The following is a 23,113-nucleotide window of genomic DNA, read 5'->3' on the forward strand; positions in this document are numbered from 1 at the left end:
CAACAAACATCTAACTCCCATGAGCCTGTCAGAGGTCCCAACACACCATCTGTGTATCAAAAGTGGCTTCTTTTCACTGAAAACTTGTTCAAAATGTGTTACATTACATGCAGCATTTTAAGTCATTGTCAAATAATTTGTGATACAATGGCTGGAAACAAAAGACAAAACGGAAGAAAACCCATTGGTAGCCTCTTCGTCAAGCTTCTTTGTCGTATTTAACAAGTATCAGTAAGGAAGATCGGCGGAACTGTTTTCCAATAATGGTTTCGTCCGGTACCCCTTTGGCCAACTATTTTGGTACAGTCGAAAGGCGCGCGAAAGTTTTGTGGCAGCAATGGCGTCTAAAGCAGGTGGGTGTGTTATGTGCTGCTGAGAAGAAATACAACTGCGTAATTTAGTAACATTAAAGAGATGTGATATATTTTGTCTGGTTGATATATAGGTGTAGCGTGTTACATGACGGCTGTCATCTATTGTTTTTTTCTGAAACCTTCCCTGTAGGCTGCATGCTATCATCGAGCTAACGTTAGCTAGCTTCATGGTCAACAGTGGAACAAATCATTAAAACTTTATTTGTCGAAAAGATTTACATCAGCCAGTGAATGCCTTCAATCACACAAGTGTTTAGCAGGTTAACGTTATGTCGGCTACGCTGACTCGCTGCCACGTCCAACGTTATCTTCTGCAACACATACGCTGTAATTAGTCTTTAACGTTATTGAAAGCGGCTTCTGTCATGACAACAAACATGCAGCGAACATCACGTGTATTTAGGTCGTCGAGGGATTAAGCGCAAAGCTGAAGTTCAGGCTGAGGAGGAGAAACTCACCGTGGAGGAGAAGAAGGAGAGAGGAGAGGGAGAGAGCGGCCAGGAAGGCCAAAGGGTGACCATTGAACACTGGTAAGCAATTTATTGGTAGCACAATGTAGCCTGAATAAGTACTTATATATTTAACTTTTATTAAGCAGTAAATCACATGTGAAAGTAATACATTAACAATTTACTAAAATGTTAAAAGTACTCAAAAGTAAGTTGAAATTTCATCTTCCTCTGCTGTTACTGAATTTATTGTTTCTCCTGATACTGATTAGTGTGTGAGCAACCTTTCAATGTAGATACTCATGGCAGCATTAAGAGTTGTGTAGTTCTGGTTTTGTTTAGCTATTTCTTCAAAGTTCACACAAAATAGATATGTTGGATTCTAGTGTGCTTTAAGCTTGTGCTTAAGGACAGCAGGTGAGTAAATGTGTGTCGCTGCTTTGTCATATGCAGCCTTGTTCCTCATGGATATCTTTAGTAGCCTGCACAGATGTCCACCTGATGGCCAATCTGTTATTTCTGACAGTAAGAGCTGACGAGTGTATGGGCGTAATGCTGAGGAGGTGAAATCTGCCCTCCTGGCTGCCCACCCTGGGCTGACTGTGGTCCTCAACCCTGAGAAACCCCGCAGGAACAGCTTTGAGATCACTCTGCTGGACGGAGGCAAAGGTGAGGAGGGCGAATAGGGGAAATCCGGCCATTTGCTGTCCCCAAGGGAAAACCATCTTTCTCAGCCATGTGCCATGGGTCTTGTACCCATTAGTAGTTTCATTTCACCAAAATCACAACAACAAAAACAGTGTTAAATTAACAACTGCTTGCCATGTGTAACCGGTCTGGTCTGACACTCAGGTTTGCAGCTCTGCGTTGTGTTGTGGGTGGTAAGGAAGGAGACGAGGACAACCTCTGCCTTGCTGAATTGGGGGATTATTCTCTGTGCAAAGCACATAAAAAATCATTACAGCAGCTTCTCATGACCAGCTTTCCACAGCTACAGTATACCTCTCCTCACAGTGTCCGAAAACGACTGAGGTCTACTACTTCATACACTGCTACTCTATTTGATTAATAAAGCACCAAAATCATTCAAACTGCTCAATAAACTAAAATACATCTCTTTCAAACTGTACAATTACAATGACAATATGCAATTTAGGAGGCATTTTCCACCCCATCAGCGGCAATTTTTTATATTTTACAAGAACAACTGTGTACAAAAACAACATAAAGGGAGCTCACATACCTGTGCAAAGCACATAAAAAATCAGTACAGCAGCTTCTCATGACCAGCTTTCCACAACTACACCTTTAAAAAACAAGGGAACAATACAACGACCTGCGTGGAAAAACTGCCGCCATGCTCCTTTAGCTTAACTTGAGATCAGTAACTTAGCATGCTTCATAAAAGTGCTGCACTGATAAAATAAATAAATAAATAAATACAAACTTCAAAATAAATGTACAAGCAGCCGGTAACATGTGTGACCTGTACCATGTAAAATTTGTAACCCTATTTAGCATTTTCACTATATTTTAACACTTTATAGACAGGAACACCGTAATGCTTACCTTTCCTCACAGCATCCAGAAAACGACTGAGGAGGGTAGCGCGAATTTACTGGATGTGGTGTAACTGAAAGGTCGAAGGTCACACAACAAAAATACATCACATCAAAATAAAAGCTCCCAAAAATAAATACAGAAACAAGTATAAACACACAAAAAATCAAAATCACAAAAAGTATGAACAAACATGAAACAGAATTTGGTGAAATATAAACCGATTACAATTATACATTCACAACACATGCACATAGTTTGGTTTTATTTGTAAAGAAAGAAAAATCTTGCCAACACTTGTTCTCTGAGTGAATGTCTCTCCTGCCTCATTAAGCCATTCTCAAACAGTCTACAGGAGGCTGCATTTACCAGGAGGGCAGAATAGCCACCAGAGAGAGAGAGAGAGAAAAAAAAAAGTTTCCACAAAGAATAAGACGTGCCAAGACACGTTACTCCTGAGTCTAATTCCTCACTGTGTGCCATGTGTTTATTGTGTTAATGTGATCATTTTGCTCTGAAGGTTTGCACACCAGTTACTGCTCACTTTTTGAGCACTTAGCTTTTGAGTATCAGAGCCTACTCGTCTTAAAATATCCTGAAAGTATGTGATTGAACTGCCATCCTCTTGAGGCTCTTGTAACACATGAATAATATTGCTCATCTTCTCTATTGTCACTTCAACTGACCCTGTTCTATTCTGTCTCATCCCTGAAGAAACGTCTCTGTGGACTGGCATAAAGAAGGGTCCGCCTCGTAAACTGAAGTTTCCGCAACCTGATGTTGTCGTTGCTGCTCTACAGGAGGCTCTGAAGGCTGAATAGACATCCAGTGAAGGTTTGTCATTTCAGACGTAGAAAGAGGGCGATTTAACATAGATGCATACATACAATATCCGTGAAGAGCTAATGTTGAAAATGTCATTGTCCAAAAGGTTATTTAGCTTAATGTTGTTTGGGTTTTTTGTAAAATGTAAATTAATATGAAAAGCATTTCATGGAAAGGATAAGGAAAGATGGATATCAGCATTTATTTTCATCTGCCCCTGTGAAATGTTCACTGAAGGCCTTTGGCTTTCTTAGTTTACACTCAGATTGCTTGTTGGTTGTTGGTTGTTTTTAAGCAGCATCTTGTAAGATTCTTTATTTTGCCTAGATTCACTGTTCCTTTTTATATATATTTCCATATGTTTCCCCCGGAGCCATGTGTCATAATCTAAACTTGAGATTTCCTTTCATGTTGTTGCATTTTATGAGTCACCAGCCTCGGGGAGACGCCAACTGCTTGTTAGTCAAGCTTATGACATAGTGTCAACCTTCAGCAATTAGGCAATAGCTTTAGCTGGCTACTGCAAGTGAGTCTGAAAATGAAATGCATCCTAGTTTCTTCTCATGTGGAAATAGGTTTTAATAAACTACATGCAATCAGTTTCATTCAGTTCAGTCAAAACTATTTTACCCAGATGCTTTGCAGAAGTGTTTATGCTGCTGCTGGTTGATGCTGATGGCCTCATAAGTAACTAGGCCTGTGAAGCGAGAGGAGCTGTGGTATAATAACATTTAACAAGATTTTCTTTCTTTCTTTCTTTCTTTCTTTCTTTCTTTCTTTCTTTCTTTCTTTCTTCAGCCAAGATTTCAGGAGATGTGGCTCGAGGAAGCAGAATGATGAGGAGTGACCAATGGGATGCTCTCAGTCCCTCCTCTGATGGTCCCAGCTCCAACAGCTCACATCTTCTGGATACATGGTGACACCTAGTGGAGCGTCTCTGAACCGTCCTGATGCATAGTCCTGCTGTTTTTTATGTGTTTTTCTTCCATTTATCAACAGTTTATTGTGCTTAAATGTCTGTTTTTGGTAAATAAAGTGTTTGTTTTTTCTTAGTTATTGATTCTACTTTTTCTCTCTTCTCTGGCCAAGTAGTCATTTGTATGTTGGGAAGATGCCTGAAGACTATTATCCAGGTCATGGTTATCCAAGAGTGGTTGAATGTAGAGCAACTGCACTTGGTTTTTTAAAGATTATACCTCTCATCCAGTGGCGTCTTCGGGTCTGAGACTACCCACCAGTCAGTATGAACTGAAGAAACACCTTGCATGAGAGGCAAGATGTTTTCAGTTGCCCTCAATTCAACCCTCCTTGGACATACTGGACAAATTTAGAGATGAATCATAACATCTCATGTTTTGCTGTACTGAGTTGAATTGATACAACCATGAATGTATTCTGATACTGTGATTAAAAACATAAAATATACACCTCAAGACGTTTAAGCTCTGAATAGACTCAGAGGCACGGTGAAAGATATAAAAGATCATTCATTACATTTAATAAGCTCAATGACATTTAAAGCTTGAAGATTAAACTTGACTCCATCGCAACAAATATAAGTTTATGTTTCAAATAAAACTATTTTCGGGTGTAGTTGACAAGGTACTTGAGTATCTGCTAGTTTTACAAGGAAAAATCCTAACATGCACAATTTCTTTACCTAAAATGCATTACTAACGTTAAACTCGTGCCTCAACAAACGTTGAACACGATTGGTTGCTCAGGACGTGACCTCATCATCACGCGACCGGCTAAAGCAGCGGTTATTCGAGAGTTGGGAACGTACTTTCTTTCTGCAATAAAGCTTGAAACTAGTCCGTAAGTATTATATATTAAAATAATCATCTCGTACACCTTCACTTGACAATATGGGGGTAGTTTACTGACGTTTGTAGCGTTTGTAGGCGGACATTCTGTCTTTACAACTGATATTAGCATGGCTGTTAGCTACAGTCTGCTAACGTTATCTTAGAATGACCGAGCTTAATAATTCTCTCATAGTGTGCTTATCGATAAGTAAGCGTGCTTTAAAACTTTTTACATAACCCTTACTATAGACAACGCTTAAGCCAAGACTGCACTGTCTCCGGTGCGAAGGAGCAGAGATGCGTGCTTCATGTTAACCCTCAGTAAGGTTGAGAGTTGAGTTGCCACTCGAGATAAAATGAAATGCTTTTGGTTCTTTGTTTGAGTGGCTCTGATGTAAACTCTTTCATGAGTGAATATAAAGTTCAAACGCCACACTGTAAAAATTAGTATTTGATTGTTTAAATACAGCATTTATCTGTCTTCGTATAACCAGTGTATAACCAGTTTGTGCCTCTAATGTAACATGAGCCAGAGGCACAAACTGGAGCTGCTCTCTGTCATACCCCTCATGTACTAATTTGTCTTCTATATGTGAAAGTAATGCATGAATCGTGTGTTTATTTATGTGAGTCTGTGTTGGTGTGTGCTGCCATGTTGGCGCAGTTTCTCGTGTAAAAGAGATGATTATGTCAAGAACATCCCTGGTGAAATATGTTCTATACCTTTGTGGCTCAACTTTTGACAAACATCTGTCAATATTATCCACATTTTATAGAGTAAAGAAATGTATTAATACAAAACAAAAAGAGACATTAGAGACACCAAGATAACTTGTATTGTTGTAGTGATGTGTATGCATGCATGATATTATTTTCAGTATGCCATTATTGCCAGGCATTTGTATCACAGACTTTCTTCTGTCAGTCAGTCAATGGCAACAGAGGGTGAAGTGAAGACGAGTGAAGATGCTCCAACAACTGGGAAGGTCAGCACCAGGTTTGACCTGGAGAAGGAGACAGAACTTCGGTTTGAGGTGGAGGCCGGCGAAGCAGCAGAGCAAGTTGAGCTGGAGCTCCTCACAGGAATGGCAGAGGTGTTTGGCTCAGAGCTGAATCGCAACAAGAAGTATACATTTGGACCAGGGTCCAAGATCGCAGTTTTCACCTGGCAAGGCTGCAGTGTGAATCTTTATGGGAAGCCAGAGGTAAGCACCAGGAGAAGGGTCTATGCAAGTATTTGTTTTCGTGTGTGCTGTATTTTGGTTTGCTTCTTGATTAAACTCACCAATGCAATATGCTCTCACATTTAATCCTGTGTGGCTTTGGGAGTTTGACACTTGATGAATGTGAGGCTCAAATAACCAGCGTCTCTCCTTCATCACAGGTGGCTTATGTGTCCAAGGATACTCCCATGCTGCTTTACCTGAACACACACGCTGCCCTGGAACAGATGAGAAAACAAGCAGAGCGTGACAATGAAAGGGGGCCGAGGGTAGGTTAGGTAGGGTAGTGAATAAAGAACTATGTGCAAGCTTGTCAGATCCAATTGAATGCATTTTGCATTGACACTGAATATTTAATCAACCTCTCAGGTGATGGTGGTGGGACCTACAGATGTGGGGAAGTCAACAGTGTGCCGGCTGCTATTAAGCTATGCTGTAAGGGTGGGACGGAGGCCAACACTGGTGGAACTGGATGTTGGACAGAGTGGGGTAAGCTGAATTGGAGTCATAATAAACAACAACCCAGTCAACAGAAATTAGAGGAACATCACTGGATGATATTTGTATTATTTTGCATCATGTCAGTCAGACTCATCATCTTGAATTCATAAAAGCTGAATCTACAGCAAACATGGTATCTGTTTTATGGAATTGTTATGATGCCTTTCCTCTTGGTCAAGAAAGATCTTTTAGGTGCAAATCAGTGACCGACTGCTTGTGATGCACACAGTCTTTTATAGTATCTGGGCTTGAAGTGTTGACCACATCAGTCAGAGGGTGTTTCAGTACATTCTGCTCCTCAGGTGTCAGTACCTGGGACAGTGTCGGCACTCTGCATTGAGCGCCCAGCAGACTTGGAGGAAGGTTTCTCAGTCCAGGCTCCTTTGGTTTACCACTTCGGCTCTACAACACCAGGGACCAACATCAAACTTTACAATAAGGTGAGTAAAGAAAGATTCCGCATGTTTTTGAATGTAACAGCATGAGACCAAAATCTGACTGGCAAATTACAAATATACTCTGCGTTGTCATCAGTTATTTTGTTTTAGGGAACACTGATAGCAGTTTGTTTTTCTTTTTAATCTAAATTGCAGATTCTTTCTTTCAAAGGACTCTTAATTGACAGCATACACAAACATTTTCAAGACTTTTCTTTGATGGAAAAGCCAATTCTGTGTTCACAATAAAGTACTGATGATTACACGTTGATATTTTCTCCAAAACTGAACTAGGTTACAGGACCCTCTCTCACTCAAACAAATCTCAGAAGTGTTCCAGGATGCTGGCCGGATCTTTTTTGTACAAATAAAATTCAACTCAAAATGAATTGCCGTGTATCCCACCTTTTCTAACATGTTTTACTTTCCCAAAAGAGAACAGGTGCACCAAATCCGGTTACCAGGCATTAGATTGGTGCATCTTTAATGTGTTTGTCTTTGCCAACTTCAATCCATTCTTTTCTCATGATGCGTAGCTGACGTCATGCCTGGCCGAGGTATTTTCCCAGCGTTGTGAGGTGAACAGGAAGGCCAGTGTGGGAGGCTGTATCATCAACACCTGTGGCTGGGTGAAGGGCTCTGGATACCAGGCTCTGGTCCACTGTGCCTCAGCCTTCGAGGTTGATGTGGTGCTGGTGCTGGACCATGAGAGGCTCTACAATGAACTCAAACGAGACCTCCCTCACTTTGTGCGGGTTGTGCTCCTACCCAAGTCCGGAGGGGTGGTGGAGCGCTCCAAGGAGTGCCGGCGGGATGCCCGGGATGAGAAGATCCGCGAGTACTTCTACGGCTTCCGTGGAGTTACCTTCTACCCTTTTTCCTTTGAAGTGCGCTTCTCAGACGTCCGCATCTACAAGATTGGGGCACCATCCATCCCGGACTCGTGCTTGCCACTGGGAATGTCTCAGGATGACACGCAGCTAAAGCTGGTGCCTGTGACGCCAGGCAGAGACCTCACGTACCATGTGCTGAGCGTGAGCAGTGCTGAGGATGGAGAGGAAGGTGCTAGAAAGGGTATAGTGGAGAGCCCTGTTTGCGGCTTTATTGTGGTCACTTATGTGGACACGCAGACACAGGTGATGAAAGTGCTGTCCCCAGCCCCCAGACCACTGCCCAGACACACTCTGCTGATCATGGACATCCGCTTCATGGACATGAAATGAAGTAATACTTCAGGGAAGAGGACTTGGTCACAAAAGAATTGGGGGTCATGTTTGGTAGGGTTTCTCTTGAGAAGAAGTTTGTGATAGATGAGCTGTGTTTTGTTACGCTTTGCAAGAGCTACAGAGGGCAAAACAGAAAAAGACTGAAGTATAGAAATTGGAAGATGCTGTAAATTAAACCCCATTTTATCGACCACACTGTACAGATGTACGGATGGCAGTTGGTGGCAAGGGATCTGCTTTTGGTGCATTCACTGTTTTTGTGATGATCTGTTTTATAAACGGTGTTTTTTTTTTTCCTCTTGAGTAATACATTTTTAAACATAAAAAGTTCTGTGTTTTGTGTTAATTGTACTCGTTCCATGGTCAGCATTCAATCCTACACAAGCACTGTACATCAGTTCACATTTATTTTCACATGAGTAGACGAGCTACGAAAACATTTGTGTGTCTTACTTACAACTTAATCAAGCCTGGGAAAACTTCCACGGATTTTCCTGGGCTTTTACAGCCCCCCCAAAAAAACAAGTTTTCCAAACACCTGACAGCTCATCCCAGCGGTCATCAAATATTCTCCCAGCCTACATGCCTTTGCAATCATTCAAACATGCCATGTGGTGCCCAGACAAATACTGGATAACGTCTGTCATGATTTTTACATTTGGCATGTTCGTTTTTTTTTTTAAACCTTTATTCTCTTTGCCATTGTTTTAAACATTGGCTTAATCGTAGGCGGGTCTGTTGCGAAGGATTTGAACTGACCATCTGGGATCTGTGGTGAAAAACTTCACACAGAAATTGTTCAACTGAGCTGCTGTACTAAAACACTCTCTCAATTCCACATTTGTATTGCTTGTTTGGTCTTTCATAAGAAATAATAAATAATGTTAATGACAGTAGCATTACATGCTAATGCATTCTGTCCATTCACATTTGTGAAGTTATAAAGTGTCTCTGTGCAGGGCCTACTGACAGAAAGGGCCCACCGAATGGAGAATTTAATGTCAGAGTAATTCAATTTGATAACCCTTTTATTTGTTTATGTACATGTTTCATTTTTTCTATTTTTGTGCTGAATCGCTTTTGAATTCTGAATTCTGAATTTGATTAGGGAATGAATGATTTGTAATGTTTAATTGGCCGATCTTATGTAACTTTTGTAGGAATATTACATTATTGATTTATACTCCTTTCATACAGCTTTGTTGTGAATTACATTTAACTCAGATGGAGCTTAGTAGCTGAGTAGATATTTAAGAATAAATTGTGAAGCTTTCAGGTCATAATTGGACTCTTGGTCATTACCTTCATAGCCTTCAAAGCCTTTAGACAGGGCCTTCGCTGCCACTGATGAATGATATGTGTTGGACTTGAGAAGGAGTTTTCATTACACACAAATGAAAGATGGTGGGTTTTTATTTAGGAAAATGGGATGAAATGTTGGTGAATGAAAAGTTTACTCTTTTGGAGACCTGTCAGAAATTTCTTAGGAGGGTTGGGTTTTGCTCGGGGGATTTGAAATGATGACCTCAGTCATTACCACACCCAAGAGACTGCCCTGCCTTTACACCAGCAGCGACTGGTGACCTCTTCAAGTGAGGTAGTGTCTGCCTCCAACCCCTTGTCACAGGTTGAGTATGTCTATGAATTAATTAAATTGATTAAGATGAAACAATCTGAGAGTATTAGTAAAATTTACTAATACTCTCAGATTTTATTAGTAAAATTTACTAATACTCTCAGATTGTTTCATCTTAAAGGGAAAATAAACATTGCTATGCACTTACTTTTTACAACACTGGCAAACTTTTTGCAGGTCTGTCAAGTGAAATCTGTCTTCTTGTTCTACTGTTGTACCTCAGTTGTGTTGGGCTTCCGCCAAATGAATAAATGTAAAATGATTCTGTATTTCATGACAGAAACGCGAAGACTATTGACTACTTATAACTGACTGAAGTTTCCAGACAGAACTCCTGACTCAATAAGTTTCTTCAGTAAAACCGGTTCTTCAAAAATGGGTTTAGTAGGGTGAAATTAGTAGACATGTTCTTTCTTCTTGGGTAATATTTGTTTACCATTTTAAGACACATTCTTTTAACTGTATTCGGTAATAAAAATGGAAGACGATCACAACTGTTATTTTTCCTCATAGCAAATCACGACAATATGACGATGCAGGGCTGTTTCTTGAGACCACACCCCCTCTGTCTCTGATTGGCTGTCTATCCCACCTGAGCGACGACAGACGAGTTCCGGGATTCCGATGTCGGCCTAGCAAGCAAGCTAACGAGTTTGCTAACCGCTAAGTAAGCGAGGACTGTAACGACCGATCCACACCCTAGTCAAGACAGCTCGCATTTTCGCTGTTAGGTATGTCTTGTTTGTTTAACCTACTCTTCGTGGTGACTGTTTCGCTGAACGTAGCTACAGTTATCTTGTCAGCCGTTAATTAAAGCTACTCTGCGAGTGTAAAGCTTCCATGCTAACCAGGTAACGTTGCTAACTCTTTTAGCGGTGGTAAAGGACTGAGCAGTGTCGCAAAAAAACTTTCGAGGCTAGGTAAGGGCTAACTGATTAGTAAGTATGGGTCGCGTTTAAATCTCCCAATGTTACGTCCAACTAAAAGGTCGCAGAGTCTGTTATCGTTACTTAGTTTAAAAAAGTGAAGATTATCTTAATGAGGCTCATTGTGTTGTGAGCAGATTGTGGTAACGTTAGTTGCCTTGACTGAATCCGAGCACTGCCCTGGCCTGTTGTTTAACGCTTGGTCGATTTCAACGTATGATTCAAAGATGAAGTGATTGGCAGCCCAGTGCTACAGGTTTAAACAAGATATCAGTTAGCAAATGTCAGTGTGTCACCATTGCACGGAAAATTGATTAAATTAGCCGGGCCGGCCACTTAACGGTGTAGTTAGCTTGCGAACTGCAGATTGTTGCGGTGACATGACAGGCAAGGCTCGACATGGAGATTTTAGGATTAACATCCATTAGAGTGGGAGTGGGGCAGATGAGGTGATTAACAACGGGCACACTCACTGTCTGCCTTGGCCACAGCTCTGTATTTGTGAGTATTGATGATTGTTGAGAAGAGGGGTGTGTCCAAACTATCAGATTACAGTTACTCCAGATCCTTTTCCAGTGTGTTAACACCGCACGGACTAGTTTCATTTGGAGATGAGGGAAATTAGTCTGATGTGTGTGTGTGTGTGTGTGTGTGTGTGTGTGTGTGTGTGTGTGTGTGTGTGTGTGTGTGTGTGTGTGTGTGTGTGTGTCAAAGGCGGCCACCCCCGTCACAGATCGTTGTCTCCAAGGTGTTTTGAATTTCCAAAAGTGGGAGGTGTTTCATTTGACTACCTGAGGGCATTGAGATGACAGCTGTCTGTTCAACAACAGCAGGCGGCTGAACAACTCTGTTTATGAGTAATGCGTGTACACATAGGGTAACACAAGCTTTTAAGGCCAACATGTTTAGTTAGTCAGACTGATTGTTGTGAAATCAGAGTGAAACTTCTTTTTTTTTCCTCAGATGATCTGCCCTGTGACCTTACAAAGAAATTTTTATACATGGTCTTATTGTAGATACTTCTGCTTGCCGTTCTGCTTTTACGTGTACGACCACCACTGTTTATGTTGTCAATTTAATCTGCCAGGTATATTCTCCAGTTACTGCTTGGTCTGTAAAATATCAGAATACAGTCAGAATACAGTGAACATTAAAATGCCCATCACAATTTCCTAAAGCCCAAAGTTGACCTTTTCAAATTGCCTTTATTATTACCATCACGTAGGACAAACAAAGTGGTACATCTTTACAATTAAGAAGTGGGAACAAGAGGATATTTCGCATTTTTGCTTAAAAAATGTGTTGATTACCAAAGTAGTTGCCAATTAATGTAAGTGACTCATTTTGTCCATAAGTATTTGTAACATTTGTTTTGCCGCCTGACAGTGTCCTTTTTTGTTGTTTTTTTACAGTGTCATCCAACAGTTTACCCGCAGAGCCAGTGGATGAAAGACGCGGGGTAACAAGGAGAAAATGGACTAAAATGCATCAGACTATGTAACACCACTGCCGCGCATGGCTTTGTTGGAGAGCAAAATGGGAAAGGAGGTCTATTTGCAGAGAATCTGGAGGTGGGAGAGGTCTCTACACCCGGACCTGGCCAAGTGCGGTGACACCTCGCTGACTTACACGGCGCTTCTTTTTGGAATGAGTTGATTTTATCCCCATATTGACACAAAGACTGAAGGCAGGGGTCTCAAAAGATCCAAGGGACTCTGCTTGGCTATTTGAGCTATTTTAGTTGTCAAAGCAAGGCTAGGCATCCTTTTTAAAACATTTTTTTAGCAGGTTTTTAAGGAGAAATTCCACCTGGACTTTTGTTTGATATCAAGTAGCTTCCCGCAACTGGTTTAAAAGTGAATTTGTTTATTTGTTTTCCCCTGCTGACTTAGTTTGAAATGCTGGAACTTTCCCTCCTGCCGCTATCCTCAGTTTCTTCCACCCACCCAGTGCCTGAATAAGCCCTCTCGGGACAATCACAGAAGTCATCAGCAGCTGCTGCGCTCAATCCTCTGCCTGTTCTCCTCTATGTGCTTCTGCTCTCAGCCTGCTGGCCATCCACCCACTACCTCTATAATTTTCTTGGTCTTTTCTTTTTGCATTCATTTTCTCTGAGAGGCAGAATCAGAACTCAAGCACAGTGACAAGCATTAATGTAAGCACTGAGTTTCGGCAGTGGAGACAAACCAAGATTGCTCCAGTTGTAGTCGTGTCTGTGCTTCTGTGTTCATGCACAGCTGTGGTAAGGTTGCACTGGTGCCAGGGAGCAGTTTAAGATTAGATTTATTTATATTGTTGCACCAAATACAGTTACTTTAAAGCCATACAAAAATATTTATGAATTACCTACACATATTTTTGTATCATATTGCTCTTGTATAGTTTTGCTTTTATAAGCCTTTTAAGATTATGCACACAAATTAAATCTTCACAACAAGCTGTACACTTGCAAGAGAAGCTATATATTGCTAAATTGAAAAGAAGAATCCTCTGTTATTGAGCGATTGTATTAGTGCTGGGAGACATTTAGCGTCTGGACACAGAGAATCCCACATGTTTCCATTCAGTTGCTGCTTTGCATAGTGTTGGTTTCCAGTCTGTAGTCATGGCCCCTCCTCCCAAACAAACCCCATATTTGTCATTTTGACCTGGAAAGCACCCTTTACAGTAGGTAGACAGTAGATATCTACCTCTCTCTCTGTCTTCCTCTCCTCTTTCTCTGTCTCTGATGCCGGGTTTCAGTGGTGGGGGGGTTGGGGGAGGAGTAGGTGGCCCTGTTTCTGCTCCTCCCCGTCCGTTTCGGCCCAGCCGATATGTCCCTGTGTCTGCGGCCACCACCTTCCTTGTTGGGTCCACCACCCTCTTCTTCTGCTTCACGTAAGTATCTCTCTGTTTCGCTCATACGCGCCAACACACTTAAAAAATCAGGGCCCACCGTAAATCAGACGTGGTGTAAAATTGTGTCATTGCATAACTAATAACATTTTTACATATTTGTGTTTGCTGATTGCACGTGTAAATACCCCTATGCATTCCGTTTTATCTGAAGATGTCCTGATGTTTTTTGTCGTTTGTTTAGCCTTTACTTGCCCTCTTTTCTGCAGCACTTGAATTCAAACAGTTCCTCGCACACACAGCCTTTCATTTTTGGCCACTGAAGAGCTTTACTGGAGCTGTTTTGCAGTAAACTTGCACAAAGACTTATCAGCTTTCATTGATGGAATGTTTCTTGCTTTTTGTCTTGCCAGCAAGTGCAGGGATTCGAGCCTGCTTGTGTAACATCGACTTGCTGCTGTCTCTGTATTGAGAAGACAAGGAAAATATGTCAGACTTTGACATACTTGTAGTTACAGCAATTATATATCAAACTGTAATTTAGTTTCCATCCTTCTTCATACTGTCCAGGTGCCCGTGGTTGTCAGAGTATTTTTCCTCTGTCATTCCCATCTACATTGCTGTGATCTTCCTCTTCACCCTTGCCAACTTCTGCATGGCCACTTTCATGGACCCTGGAGTCTTCCCCAGAGGTAAACACGCATGAACAGTGTTCGTATGTCAGTCTTTGCCACGGAAAGTTAGTTATCTCATACTAATGATGTATGCACAATGCTGCTAAGTGTGTGATGTAACGACCACGGTCAGCGAGAAAGTCACTGCAATACCTCATTGAGTGTGCAGAGAGAGACCATAAGATCTGGTGTTATGATGACAGTAAAGCCTCACTGTGTGTGTCTTGTCTGTAGCGGAGGAGGATGAGGATAAAGAGGATGATTTCCGCGCACCGCTCTACAAGACAGTGGAGATCAAAGGCATCCAGGTGCGCATGAAGTGGTGCTCAACCTGCCGCTTCTACCGCCCACCGCGCTGCTCACACTGTTCAGTCTGTGACAACTGTGTGGAGGTACACGTACACACACACACACACACACACACACACACACACACACACACACACACACAGTAGTATATTAGAGATAAATGTCTTTCACAGTCGGGGTGGATGATACAGGCCCTGAAAAAATATCCCAATATTTCTTCTGTGATAATGATAGGACAAAATATGGAGCGCAACTTGTCAAAGATCCGGTGATGCTTTGCTGAGCCAGTGTAGTTTGTCTGCTTGGTTTAGATCTGACAATAGCTGCTGAGCTCTCCTGCGGGATTTTTGGCTCCACTCACACTCACCCGGGTGCTTCTGCTTGAGGTGGTGAAAGAAAGTGTTTGTATTGCCCCCTTTTGTTGTTACAGTTTTCTTGCACTTCTTGCAGATTACTGTGGTTTGTTGTGCGTCTGATCTTTTGTCACCAAAACACTTCCACGCGACTTAAGTCGCTCCCTCCTCCACCGGGAAGCCGGTAGCAATGTTACTTTCACTTTCAGCCATCTCATTTTGTTGTGTTAATATGACGTCATCGAGTTGGAGTATTGCCATTATAACAATATTATTAGTATTTTTTAATCATATTAAAAGTTAAAACATTAATATTGTGAATGATATGATATAGTACACCCTTATTTCACAGTATTATGTAAGTGAAAGTCATACAGGGAAACTGGGTGGAATAGGGTGACGTGTGATTATATAGGCTCGTTTTTGCCTCAGGGTTATTGCTACTCCTATATTTTTCACTTATTGATTGGATTGGACAGCACTAATTCTTGAAAAAGCTACTTGCATTACAAATACCTGTGTGTGTAATCTGTCTTGTCGTTTAAATAGCAAGTCCTGATTTCACAGTGAGCTTTTATAAACTCCTGTGTGACTTGACTGCTCAACCTAGATCTGATCTATTCTTAGTCTCCTGTGTGAGCATTAGAGATAGAAATTGTCTATTCATCTGATTTTGATGCGTTGCAGTGTTTGTTTGTCATCGTTATTTTCCGTTCTGCACTTTCTTGTCTGTGACCCTGTGCTCTCTCAGGATTTTGACCACCACTGTCCTTGGGTAAACAACTGCATTGGTCGAAGGAATTATCGCTATTTCTTCCTCTTCCTGCTATCACTGACCACCCATATCATGAACGTATTTGGCTTTGGCTTGGTTTATGTCCTGCACCACCGCCAGCAGCTGGACACGCCACATGCTGCTGTCACGTATCCTTCACTTGGCTCACTGCAGTCACAAAGATGCAGGACAACTTTTTGTATAATGATTTTTAGTCTGGTATTCATGTATTTCACTTATTTGTTGTAATCTTCTTGACCCTGTCCTCTCAGTATGGCTGTAATGTGTGTGGCCGGTCTCTTTTTTGTCCCAGTCGCTGGCCTGACTGGGTTCCACATAGTGCTAGTGGCCCGCGGTAGGACCACAAATGAACAGGTATGTACTGAGCTGGTTGTTTACATCACATTTTACATCACTGAATTCACCAAGAGAGATATTTTCTGTTCTGTGTCACCAATGTTGCCGTTGGATCTTTTTTTTTCCTCCTCCTCCTCCCTCTCACTGTAGGTGACAGGGAAGTTCCGGGGAGGTGTCAACCCTTTCACCAATGGCTGCTTGAGGAATATTTCACATGTGCTCTGCAGCTCCCAGGCCCCCAGGTCAGCCTCCCTCTCTGTTTACTCCCCTCCTTTAACACTCTGCTCCACAATTATTCTTTTTCCACTGCCCCTTTCTTTCCGTTGCTCTCTCTCCTTCCACTTTTCCACCCTCCCTCTTTTATTGTTCTTGCTTGTCTGTTTCGTTCATGCTGTGGTTCTCAAACTTTTTCTGGTATGCCAAAAAAAGTTCATGACCCCCACCCCCACAGTTTTTATCAATGGTTAACTTGGATTGAGAGCGCAACTCATAAAAAGGAGCCATGTTGAATTTTGGTGAAGTAAAAGTCAGCACGATAGCGTCAGCAAATGCTTATTCGCCTACATAAATCATATTCATTCGACTTGTGTGGCGTCTGGTGTTAGATGATATTTCTTAATAGAGCAATGTACTGCTCAGCCTGTTGTATGATTTGAATTAGGGTTGAAATGTTTGCCGATGTCCCTCTCACAGATACATGGGCCGGTGGCGGAGCCCTCAGGCAATGGAAGTACAACCACCATTTCTTAGACCGCCTCTCACTGAGGCCCAGCTAGAGGCCAAGGTCCTGGACAACGGAATCCAGAATGACCGACACAGCACCAGGGTGAGTGATGCTCAACCTAACAAACACAACCAACAACAAACAAGCTGTAATGTGGATGCAGGAGCGCCATAGATGTTGTCCTGCATTTTCATACATATGGGAAAACACTTTACTGCAAACATGGAGGGCGTTTCTGCCTGCTCAGTCTGCCTGTGTCACGGGATTATTGTTATTATTGTTGAGCACCCCTGCATTTTTTGCTTGTGGTGCCAGCTCAAAGGATATTTAATAAGCCCGCTGGTCAGGTCATGAGTCCTCTATTAGCGTGTCTGTGTTGGGTCCAGGATTGATTTAGAGATAATTATCAGTAACAGGTCTGTTCTGATGCTGAGCTTTGCTGATGTACAGCGGGTTTGCGGAACTGGGAACAACCAGGACAGATATAAAGCATCTTCCCGATGATGTTTGGGATTCAGTCTTCCAGCTGTGCCTGTCACTGTCTATTACAGTTTATGGTTGTGCAAAGGGCCTGTGTGTCCAAAGCCAGACTATCTGGTATTTACCAAGATGTGAATCCCTGCTGTGATGAATGTAGAAGAGGTGAGGCTTCCCTTATCCGCATGTCCTGGGCGTGTTCTAACTTGGAGAAATACTGAAAAGATGTTTTCCAAACCATATCCCTAAACTTTTTGACCTTTTTGGCACCACTGGAGAGGATGACATTCACCTGACTCCAATCAAATGCTGCACATTGTCCTTTGCCTCTCTTTGGGCCAGGTGTGCAGTATTACTAGCATGGAGAGAGGCTGCCCCGCCCACCCACGCTCACTGGATGAGGGACAAAGTAGCCTTTTGATGATTTTATATAATGTAATACCAAAAAGCCCTACCAAACATGTCATTGAGTTTGAAATGTTATCAGATGCTAAAATGCTGGAACATTTTACATTGATTATGTTGCGTTGTGTTGCAGCAAATGATGAGTTCCAATGTTTTGGCTGGACATCCCTGTGGTTTTTTTTTTTTTTCTAACTGTCGACCTCGCCAGACAACCTCATCACTCATTTCAATGAATGAGTTTTTGATTCAGCTCTGTTGTCCGTCCTCACGCGGCCTGTGATGCTGTATGTTTGCTAACATGACTTTTCTTCATGTCTTATCTAGTCCAAGAGTAGTCTAGATCAGATGGAGAGCCAGTCAGCTGATGCAGAGCCTCCGCCTCCGCCAAAGCCGGAGCTTCGTTACCCTGGCCTGCCTCGTGCTGACACGGAGGGTGAGACGCCTGCGCACACACACGCGCATACAGAAGCGAACCCTCAAAGTGCAGCCGTGGTACTTTCGTAAACAAGCTGAATGTTTTCCAACGGCAGACGCACCTCTTTCAAATGTCACTTTTGATTTCTCTCCACTCAGAGAGCAGCTTGTTGACTGAAGCTCCACCTACACCCTCAATGTACAAGTACCGACCAGCCTACAACAGCCCAGGAAGGAACCACACTGCCCTCACACACCCCAACAAGGTACATTTCAGTTTACACTTGCACGGAGCAATGCTCTGAATTATTATTAAGAGCATTAACAGAACAGTCATCTTAGAGTGAAGTCAACTGCATGTGGAACCACAGAGACATTTGAGACGTGTAAATCTAAATATTGTTTTAAATACTCACAGCCTTGTTAATTATTACATAGCATTGAGCTTTTGTTAAAAACATGCGGTTAACCTTATTGCACAAACAGAAGTGAACAAACAATATCCCATAGATTACTGTAAGAGATGGTCTGGGGGGTGATATGCCCTGCCCCTTCTGATTTCCTTTGTGGTTAATACCATGCCCCTCTTTTTTTTGTTTTTACTTTAAATTGATCATTCAGTGGCCATCGGTCGATCAGTAAGTCTCAGCTAGTGTCATCTGTGTGTGTGTGTATCCCTTTGGCTGTCTCTGTGTGTTAGAGTGGATCTGTCCTTTCCCCTGAAACTGCATTGACTGGAATGTGTAGTTCATGTACTGTATGTATTTGTATTTCCATTTACGTGTTGATACACACAGTCTTTGACATGCAGTGTCAGTGCTTGTTCAAGCCAGTCAGTGTTTCCAGTCAAGTAGTGTGATGATGGAGTAGAGCACCGGTCAAGCATCCAATTTCTCCCCACCACTTTTTTTTTCTGTTGAAATCTGTAGAAAGCTGTTTTTGTTGGTGCTATGTTATCTATCCTTTAGGTAACATTGTAATTTTCATCTTTCTCCCCCCCCCCCCTTCACTCCTGCCTTCATCTTCATCATACTCTTCCTCCCGCTCTCCTCCTCTGTACCTTTGGTCTGTTTCTCCTCCTCTCTCCTCTCCTCAGATGATCCGTGGAGAGAGTCTTGACTCTCCATCTCCCTCCATCCTCCAGTCCAGCCGTCAGCCTAGCTACCGCTCGGAGCCGAGCAGCCTGGACGGGGCCACAGTGGTGGGGGGAGGTGTAGGGGCGCGCAGAGGGGGAGGGGATAGAGGTGAGGGCCCCGGAGGCCATGGCGGGACTGCTGTGGGGATGTCGGGGGGCATGTCAGGGTACTCCCTGACTGGGCGCTCCTACACCTCCTACCCATCCTCTCTGGTTCTGTCCACTGGCGGCTCCCGCTCCTCCAGCCTGCGCTCAGCGCACACTGCACATAACCCGCTGGCCACGCTCCAATCAGAAGGCACCACAGACACCAGCTACAAAAGCCTGGCCAATCAGACGCCTCGGAATGGCAGCCTGTCCTACGACAGCCTGCTGACGCCATCCGAGAGCCCAGAGTTCGAGTCGGCCGCCCATGAGCTGTCGCCGCAGAAGCCCCATGCTCTGTTTCCCTCAGCGACTACAACAGGCCAGCCTGAGGTGGTGTCAGCCAGTACCCGGCTGCAGGGCTACACGTCACCCTTCCTCTCAGCTCAGATTGCCCAGCAGAGGGAGGGGCAGCTGCTCCAGGGCTCTGCCACTTTCTCCTCCCCTCACAGAGCCTACCTGCGTGCCGTCAGCCCGCCCCCTCCCTCCTCTGGGCCTCCTGAGATCCAGCACCTGCTCCATCATAACCAGGACTCTTATTCCCGAGCCTCTCGTAACCCTTCCTCTTCATCCTCTTCCCCTGGGGTACGCTCACTAGAGCCCCCTGTCTCCCCGCCACCTCGTGGCCTCTCCCTCGGCAAGTCCCATTCTTACACTGGGGAGGCAGGGCCTCAGCACAAACCTCGGCCCGCAGGAGGAGGCGCTGTGCTGGGAGGGGGAGGAGGGCAACAGGCTCCACAGTGAGTAGTGATCGGTCGCCAGATCCGTCAGCCTGCTACTCTTCCTCCTTGTTCTCCTTTTCCTCCTAATCCTCTTCTTCTTCCTCCCTGGTTTGTGTCAGCCCTCCTCTTCCTCCCTGATCTGTGTGAGTCTTCCTCCTTTACAGTTTACAGCCAGTCTTTGCTTGTTCAGTGTTTAGCAGTTGGACGTGTGTGTGGAAGTTGTGTTGGTTCAGCCAGTGGAATGTGTGCACTAGTGTTAACAGCATGCCAGTATGTGTTCAGCTCTGAGGAAGCATGTCTAGCCATGCAGTTATTTACTTCTGTCCTCGAGCCTTTTCTGTCCCGGTCCTTTTCTTACTCAGTGTAGTTACCAAATGCCTTAAAAGATCAATGGTAGAGAAACATTTTGCTGTTTGTGCTTGTTTGATGTTGTTTTTGAAATAGAACCACTCACCTCCACATCCATTTATCCTCTGTCCTCATCCCTAATCTCCCCCCCCAACTCCCCTCCCTCCTCCCCTTCCTGACGACTGTCCAATTAGATCCACCTCTCGCCCAGTCTTGGCCAATCACACCACATCCAAACCAGGGGGCGGAGTGAAGAAGGTGACAGGTGTCGGAGGGACCACTTACGAGATATCGGTTTGAGTGACAGACATCCTTCATGGTCTATCACAAGGAGAAAAAGGGGGGAAAAGTCACTGGACGACTTCCACTTACCTGAGCTGGATATTATTCACGACTGCAGGACCCTTTAGAAATGACTGTTCTTCGCGGCAACAGACTAAAGGAGCAGGCCTGTCCGGTACCCACTTTGTTATCTTTGTAACGCCACTGGCCACTCTTCTCTGCTAGCCTTTCAGATTTGATCAAAGAATAAAAAGGTGGCACTGGTTAATTTTTCACAGGATCAATTTGTCTCCATTTTAGCCACTTTGTGAGCCATAGGCTGATATGACTGTATCACCACGGCTGGGTACAGATATGTCAATAGAACACACATAGCTTTTCAATGATTTGCTGATTTTCTTTGGTACATTAGCACACAGAGTATTGACCACCGTGTCCGACACCGAAGGAAATGATGGCCTTGATCCGTCGATGTAGAATTTAAAGAGGGAGGATTTAGGACCGTTGACCAATAGCAACGTCGTTTCCTCCTCTGCCTGAACGGACCACACAACCTGTGTATCGATAAGTGTCATGGAGAGACGAACCTATAAACACAGTATCATTTTAGTTTTACAAATCCTTTTTTTTTTTTTAAATATTGTTTTATATAAATGTATAAAATCTTGCAGATTATTGGGTCAAATTTGTCAGGTATTGAAGATGACTTGATGAGGGTGGCAGGTGTAGTGTGTGTAATTATTCATGAAAGCGATTTCAAATCAGTTGCCTGTTTATATTTAATGGCTGCATCAGCCACTCATGAGCTCTTTGCTGGAAGTGACATCGTCCAAAGAGAACGATGATCCGGTGGCGGACAGCTGCAGTGGCAAACGGTCGAGCTTCACATTTGAAAGCCACAAAGAAATTCTGAATCACAGTTGCAGCACAAGCATCTTTGTGGAATGTACGCTTGTAACGTTTATGCTAGAGACATTATGCAAAATCTGTTTGTAGCTTTAAGATCATTGTATGTCTTTTTTGGTGTTTTTTTTTTTTCCTTCTTTTCTGTAATGTTTTGTCTGTGAGTCAGTCAAGATGCTAGCAGAACCTTATACCTTTAACAGATGGCCAGCCAAACAGGGGCAGCGGGGGAAGGGCTTATTTATTTCACCAGACAAGACAACGTTGTAGTTTTAGACACAATTTCAAACCAGTTTCTCGACCAGTTTGTTCTGTTATTGAGAAAAGAGGAAGTATGAATATTTTTTATGAAAAAAAAACAACTTATAAATGAAATTGTAAATGTGATTTGCCACTGAACAGATTTCTAAGGAGGGACTGGTTTGTAATTAGTTCTTCTTTTTTTTTTGCCTTGAAACCATTGATAGTGAAGCAAGCGCATTTTTGTTTTTTTCTATCGGTTTTTATTTTTTACACTTTTCTGAGCAAAAAAAAAACAGGGCAGATTAGATTTTGATTGACTTGCTCATTAAAAAAAAAAAACTTCTGTAAAGGTACCGTTTTTTTTAACTCAGCCATTTTAAGAAAGGAATAATCAGAGGAAGGGAAGTGCGTATTTGAGTTTGTGTCTTTCATGATTGGGCATTGCAGTAAAGGTTTTATTTTTTTATTTTCTTCTGCAAGGCCCACAGTAGTATTTGCCGTAGAATGTCAAAGCTGGCTGAATGTGGCACGTCTTTGGGGGTGAAGTACACGCTTGAAGCACACAAGTCTCATCGCTTAACCCAAACGACTGTGTTACGAGTTTTCGACCCTCCCAGGCTCCGTCTTTGGTGTGCATGTGATTTTTGTTTGTCGTGCTGAATGCTTCACTGGCGTGCATACTTGTGAGAATATTGTCAAACGCCCACCCGGTTCACGTGTGGGTGGCCACAAGAAAAGAAGCGTCATTAATGGCACAAGCAGCCCTCGTGTGGAGATTAAGAGAACCTGTGATACATTTCTTCCTGCTCTGGCCAAAGACGGTGGCCACTGAACAATCTGAAACTGTGGGTATAGTAAGTATCCTTCTATGTGAGATAAAATATTGCTATTGTGGGCTGTGATGAATGGAACGAGTTTCACAAATATCTGTAACGAGTACATTAAATACATTTCCAAAATGGCCTTACAAAGAATTTTTAAAAAGATGTCTTCTCAGAATAAAAAGGTCAAACTGATGAAAAGCTCAAAGCGTCATGAATCTCAGTTG

The 23,113-nt window shown here is 43.0% G+C and overlaps 3 protein-coding genes across 5 annotated transcripts; all 3 read left to right on the forward strand.

The window, feature by feature from the left end:
* The first annotated feature begins 310 nt into the window (after positions 1 to 310).
* selenoh (selenoprotein H) lies at positions 311 to 4,260 on the forward strand. The gene is made up of 5 exons (XM_070962813.1): positions 311 to 353; positions 778 to 904; positions 1,350 to 1,492; positions 3,098 to 3,217; positions 4,007 to 4,260. Exons 1-4 carry the CDS (start codon positions 338 to 340, stop codon positions 3,202 to 3,204), a joined length of 393 nt encoding a protein of 130 aa, XP_070818914.1. The 5' UTR covers positions 311 to 337; the 3' UTR covers positions 3,205 to 3,217; positions 4,007 to 4,260.
* A 683-nt stretch (positions 4,261 to 4,943) lies between these two features.
* clp1 (cleavage factor polyribonucleotide kinase subunit 1) lies at positions 4,944 to 9,683 on the forward strand. Its single transcript, XM_070962619.1, has 6 exons — positions 4,944 to 5,026; positions 5,942 to 6,221; positions 6,401 to 6,508; positions 6,609 to 6,728; positions 7,043 to 7,180; positions 7,714 to 9,683. The coding sequence occupies exons 2-6, from the start codon at positions 5,949 to 5,951 to the stop codon at positions 8,398 to 8,400; spliced, it is 1,326 nt and encodes a 441-aa protein (XP_070818720.1). The 5' UTR covers positions 4,944 to 5,026; positions 5,942 to 5,948; the 3' UTR covers positions 8,401 to 9,683.
* A 956-nt stretch (positions 9,684 to 10,639) lies between these two features.
* Positions 10,640 to 23,087, forward strand: zdhhc5b (zinc finger DHHC-type palmitoyltransferase 5b). 3 transcript variants are annotated; one of them, XM_070962328.1, is made up of 13 exons: positions 10,640 to 10,770; positions 12,378 to 13,842; positions 14,371 to 14,492; positions 14,709 to 14,866; positions 15,888 to 16,060; positions 16,184 to 16,286; positions 16,419 to 16,510; positions 16,962 to 17,094; positions 18,199 to 18,307; positions 18,448 to 18,554; positions 19,385 to 20,307; positions 20,409 to 20,432; positions 20,832 to 20,963. In XM_070962328.1, the coding sequence occupies exons 2-12, from the start codon at positions 13,694 to 13,696 to the stop codon at positions 20,425 to 20,427; spliced, it is 2,088 nt and encodes a 695-aa protein (XP_070818429.1). In that variant the 5' UTR covers positions 10,640 to 10,770; positions 12,378 to 13,693; the 3' UTR covers positions 20,428 to 20,432; positions 20,832 to 20,963. The 3 variants fall into 3 exon arrangements, with proteins under 3 accessions (XP_070818429.1, XP_070818428.1, XP_070818427.1); XM_070962327.1 differs by having other exon boundaries at positions 20,409 to 23,087; XM_070962326.1 differs by lacking the exon at positions 20,409 to 20,432 and having other exon boundaries at positions 20,832 to 23,087.
* Positions 23,088 to 23,113: the final 26 nt, after the last annotated feature.

The sequence above is a fragment of the Chaetodon trifascialis genome, chromosome 5 (genome assembly GCF_039877785.1).
Source record: "Chaetodon trifascialis isolate fChaTrf1 chromosome 5, fChaTrf1.hap1, whole genome shotgun sequence".
NCBI lineage: Eukaryota > Metazoa > Chordata > Actinopteri > Chaetodontiformes > Chaetodontidae > Chaetodon > Chaetodon trifascialis.

Coding starts and splice junctions, on each gene's coding strand:
- zdhhc5b (XM_070962326.1), top strand. CDS start 13,694: ATGCCGGGTTTCAGTGGTGGGGGGGTTGGGGGAGGAGTAGGTGGCCCT. Junction 14,493..14,708: donor CCCTGGAGTCTTCCCCAGAG/GTAAACACGCAT, acceptor TCTTGTCTGTAG/CGGAGGAGGATGAGGATAAA. Junction 20,308..20,831: donor GGAGGGCAACAGGCTCCACA/GTGAGTAGTGAT, acceptor CTGTCCAATTAG/ATCCACCTCTCGCCCAGTCT.
- clp1 (XM_070962619.1), top strand. CDS start 5,949: ATGGCAACAGAGGGTGAAGTGAAGACGAGTGAAGATGCTCCAACAACT. Junction 6,729..7,042: donor TGGATGTTGGACAGAGTGGG/GTAAGCTGAATT, acceptor TCTGCTCCTCAG/GTGTCAGTACCTGGGACAGT. Junction 7,181..7,713: donor ACATCAAACTTTACAATAAG/GTGAGTAAAGAA, acceptor CATGATGCGTAG/CTGACGTCATGCCTGGCCGA.